The sequence below is a fragment of the Crocuta crocuta genome, unplaced genomic scaffold, assembly GCF_008692635.1.
Source record: "Crocuta crocuta isolate KB4526 unplaced genomic scaffold, BGI_CrCroc_1.0 scaffold266, whole genome shotgun sequence".
Taxonomy (NCBI): Eukaryota; Metazoa; Chordata; class Mammalia; order Carnivora; family Hyaenidae; genus Crocuta; species Crocuta crocuta.
In genome coordinates, this window is record NW_027531005.1 from 5,773,240 (window position 1) to 5,778,239 (window position 5,000).

At 47.6% G+C, this 5,000-nt stretch overlaps 1 protein-coding gene across 1 annotated transcript in view; it reads right to left on the reverse strand.

Moving 5' to 3' along the window:
• Nucleotides 1-5,000, reverse strand: part of CPA2 (carboxypeptidase A2) — a 20,614-nt gene that overhangs the window by 14,804 nt on the left and 810 nt on the right. Inside the window, exons 2-5 of the mRNA XM_077770655.1 lie at nt 3,699-3,780; nt 2,659-2,793; nt 1,767-1,862; nt 130-231 (exon numbers count right to left, since the gene is read on the reverse strand). Coding sequence (XP_077626781.1) covers nt 130-231; nt 1,767-1,862; nt 2,659-2,793; nt 3,699-3,780 — 415 coding nt within the window. The remainder of the gene's footprint in view (nt 1-129; nt 232-1,766; nt 1,863-2,658; nt 2,794-3,698; nt 3,781-5,000) is intronic.

Consider the following 5,000-nt stretch of genomic DNA (forward strand, 5'->3'; position numbering starts at 1 on the left):
TAGGAGGAGAAAAGTGGGGGGGTGGGGGAAGGACCCGCTCCGCAGGCAGAGCCAGGACGGAAGGCCCGCCTGGAGGATCGGGATTCTAGAAGCCTCTTGGGAGGAAAACCCACAGCTACACCTGTGTACCTTGAGCACGTTCATGGGCCGCTTTTCAAAAGAATGGCCAATGTTCACTTTGCTCACGAGGCTGGGGTGCTGGGCAACGATGTTATCCATTTCTTGGGAAATCTGCAGTGTTTAAGGTGAACAAACAGACATTTGCAAATAAATGACGTGATGCGTCCATTAGTGACTTTTCTCTCTCCTCCGCTTGCATCCCCTCGGGGAATGGAGAGGGCCCTGCGGCGGATGCCGGAGGATTGGGACCGGTGGACTCAAGGGGCGAGATGATGAGTCACCGGGCGCCCGCAGGGGCTGGAGAGGGGGGAAGCCATTTTGTAGCAGCGCAGCCGGCTCGTTCCAGTTTTGTGCTTCCGACAAAATGGCACTTCTCTGGCTTGCCCGTGGTCGTCCTCAGTCCGGCCCGGCGGGGGGGGGGGGGGCGCACAGCCCCCCCAGCCAGGAAGCGGCTCGCCCTCGGCAGCAAATGGCAGTGGCACCCCAAAAATGTGGCTTGGGAGGCAGTGGGGCAGGTTCAGGCCAGGGGCGACGGGGCGCCGGCCTGTGAGGCACTTGGGTCCCGGGCTGCAGGGGCCTCTTTCTGCCTGCGACGCTGACGGAAGTGTCGTGCCGCTGGGGCCAGGCTGGGCCTGAGACGTGCCCGGGCGCGTCTGCAGAGTGACCGGCAGGAAAACAGCCCCTCCAGCCGTTGCGGTTATTTGCTCTCCGCAGGACACCGACACCAATTTGTGAGGCCGGAGAGCCCGCGGAGAGCATCTTGCTTTCCGCCCTCACGCTCTGTACTGGTTCGCAGCCCCCTGTCTGAAACCCGGAGGGGCCATACGTATCGCAGATAAAGGATTGTGGTGGCATTTCGTTTTGGTTTTTTAATTTTACGGAGGCCGTGGAAAGCATATATTGCACATTATACATGTGCAGTGGCTCCATATTCAAATACATTAGTATTTCTCCACTGAAACAAATGAGTAGCAAGGCAGCTCAGGTCAGAGTTTGTCCCCAGATGAGTTTATTTCAGGTCNAATTGCTGATTTAGGGGATGAGTACCTATCAGATCTCTCCCTCTGGCTCTTTTGTACTCCCCTACCTCTCCCCCACCTGTTACTCTCCAACCCCTGTCTACTCACCCCTTCCCCTCCTTTCTCCGCCCCCCCCTCCAGATTAGTTAGTGCAAATAGACCCCCTGTGGATCCTGAGAAAAGCTGTGTGTCACAAGGAGGCAAGTGCAGCCCTGCCCAGGTGTTCAGGTGACCCAGCTGGAGCAGAGGGGGCATTCTTCACACCAATGAAACCAGGAAAGGCAGCAGGGACCTCACAAGACTTTGCTCCTAGGAAGTCTGGGCACCTCAGAAACTGGCAAAAGGGCCTTGAGGGGAGAGGCTCATGGGCGTGAGAGGCTGTGTGCTCACTTAAGACACTCCTAGACGATTCCAAATAATGGAATGGCTCCTGGAACAGGCAAGTGGGCTTCAGGTCCTGCCTTAAGGCAGTGACACTGATACTGGCTGTGAAATCCTAGAGAAAAGTGGACAGGTTAAGAAATGGTATGACAATACTTGCCATGAAATCACCAGGCCCAAGCAAAAGCCTTGTCATCAGAGGAGAAAATGGCCCACTTCTCTGATAACTCATTTTGAAACACCTACCTCTTCCAAAGTATGGTAAGCCTCAAAGTTGAAGCTACCACTCCGCTCTCTTCTCTGATTGAGTAACATTTCTTCATCCTCTTTGTCCAACAGAACCTAAGATAAACCAGTCACACCTCTGATTAGCTTAGAGCCATGTATTTGCGTCTACAATTGTGACGGAAATGCTAACACTCAGGTCCCCAGTCCAAGCATCCTCTTCCCATCCTACAGGCTCTGGGGTCATGCCTTTCCCTCTTCCTGAGAGCACTGTGAAAGGGGAGGAGGCATTAATGGGACTTTGGGCCAGCCAGATGCTACAAATATAGGATGACAGTCCTGTGGTTGTTTTATGACTCCTCCTACCTTTCTGGGAACCCAGGGCCCAAGTTAAAACTAATTAAACCACCAATTAACCACCAATTAAAAACTAAGTGAGGGGTGCCTGGGTGGCTCAGTCGGTTAAGCGTCCAACTCTTGATTTCCACTCAGGTCATGAACTCAGGGCTCGTGGATTTGAGCCCCATGCTGGGCTCCGTGCCAACAGCGCGGAGCCTGCTTGAGATTCTCTCTCTCCCTCTCTCTGCTCCTCCCCCACTCATACACACACGATCAATCTCTCTAAATAAATAAAGTTAAAAAAATTAAATGAGTAACGTTTTACTTTTACTTACTTCAGCTAACATGCTTCAGTTTGCGCTTTCCCTTAAATTTTTCTTATTACCATATCCCACTCATGCCAAATGCAGAAGGCAGACGGATGGTGCCTCCCTACCCACTCTGCAGGATAGCCCAGATGGCAAGAAGGCCCTTGTGGCGCCCACAGGTCCTTTCCCTAGCAGAGAGTATTCAAGGAGAAAAAAAGAATGGGCCTTCAATTCATGTAGACCACCAAGGTCTGTGGAATAAATACCTGAACATCTTCAATCATGATGGAATAAGCAATTCTCTGGGACTCCAAGAAGACTTTGACTGCCTGGACGCTGACAAAGGGAACTCGGACGTGGGCTGTCTCCCCCGGGATGGTTGGTGATTTCCAGAAATCAAGCTGGAAGGGGTAAAAGGTCAAGGCAATAAGTGAGTCATTCCAGAGAAATGGACAGCCCGACATGGATAGATTTCCAGAAATCAATCTGTATCTATTTTGCCTCCAGCCCACAAGACGAGAATCACTATGGAGTCACTATGATATGGCAAGAAGAGTTTTTTAAGATCCAAGGATTGGGGTGCCTGGGTGGCTCAGTTGGTTAAGAGTCCGAATTCGGCTCAGGTCATGATCTCACAGCCTGTGGGTTCAGAGCTGATGTCGGGCTCTGTGCTGACATCTCAGAACTTGGAGCCTGCTTTAGATTCTGTCTCCCCCTCCCTCTGCCCTTCCTCTGCTCACACTCTGTCTCTCTCTCTCTCTCTCAAAAATAAATAAACATTTAAAACATTAAAAAAAATATATTCAGGCATGAACATATGCGTTATATTGTTTTCCCCCCTACGGTTAGATATTAAAACTGGCAGAAGGCAAAGATTATTTAAAACTATGGCAGTTTTTTTTAACAGTTGACATTCAAGTGATCCAATTCATTTCATAACAGAACATTAATACTGTAAATTATTTTAGGAGGGAAATAATGCATGAAAGCTGTTCAACAATTTTTCAAAGTAACTTTCACATCTGATCTCCCTTTTCACTCGTGCAATAAACCTCTGAGATAGAAGAATGGCATACTTATCCTCATCGTACCAGATGGGATATTGAGACACGGGGAAAGTCGGTGACTTGCCCAATGTCACGGACTTGAAACTAGAGCCTGGGTTTTCCACATCCCAGCAACATGAGTTAGCATTTCACGCTATGTCAGAGAAGATGAGATACAGTCCAAAGAAAGAGATCCAACTGTCACGTCTAACTGTGCAGTCGTCATTTGGCAAAACAGAAACGCCCTATAGGACAGATACCTGAAGATGTTCTTCAGCCTCCAGTTCCACCAGATGTTTTACTTGTTCTTCATTCCTTGGTATGACCTCGAGAACCTGGTCCCTAAGAATATTAACCAGACATGATCTTAAAAGCAAAACCTGGACACGGTTTCCCACTGCTTTATGCCCTCGTTACTCTCTGCATGTAGGAAGGAGGTTAATGAAGCAGTTAATAATCTCTTTGACAATAGAGAAACTAATAAAGAGTATACTCACCCATATCCCCAGAATGAGGAGTTTACTTCCCCTGAGGAAATGGTATCTAGATAATAATTAAGAGGTGTACCTACTCCTAGCAGGAAGCTTGCCTTTCCTTTAGCTAATGATTATTTCTAAAATAACACCTGCTGGTCATAAAGCAATAGCTTTTATAACTTTTTCTACTTTTCAGAAATGAGTTTTGGTTTTTGCAATAATTAGTTTGGTGCTTGTGAGAGAAATTGAATTCACATCTGGGTAGACCTAGGACGTTTTTGTTGCTGTTGTTAACTGAAATGTATCAGAGTTCCGTCTCCAAACCCCATTCATGTGACCCAAACTTGGGGTATGCCAGAGACAATTAGGACGCTGAAAAATTATGGTGTGCTTCTCACTCCATGCATCCGCACACACTTTATCCTTGATAAAGGATATCAGGGAAAACCTTGGCAAGAAAGAGAAATTGGAAAACAAGCAAACACATATCCTTAGAAAAAAATTTGGGAGTAGATCTGGATTCATATAACCCTCCCTTGGCAGTAGAGGTTTTCCTCTATCCCTCTCTCCAAGTAGGCTAACTTCCTGAATCACTGCCCTGAGTGTTTGTGCAATGGGGAAAAGTTGGGTCCAAAGAGCCATGTACAAGGACCAGAACCCAGGTCTTCTGAAAACGAGTGCCTTGCAAATTTCCAATGAACACTAGGAAAATAAGTACTAGACTGTGAGAGCTTCAAGGCTCTTCTGCCTCCAAGTACCCACCTGCCACATGATCTGAAAATTCTTCCATTTGAGTTTCATTTCTTTTGGTCAATGCACAGACACCCAGGAGTCCTCCTTTGTAAAGGGAAGGTACTGAGCAAAGTGCTGCTTTGGGCTAATGTTTACTGGTCTGTGTTCTGAAGAATAGTAACCCTCTGAGTTTCTAGCACATTGAAAAAGAAAAGTGGGGAGGAGTTTGATGATCAAGAAAATGGGTAAATGTACCAACCCAGATCCCTTCTTATAGATTTACAGTGCATGTGAATTTAGTAAAAGTCACTAGAAATCCTACAGCTTGTTAAAACCCTCTGATTTCCCAAATGT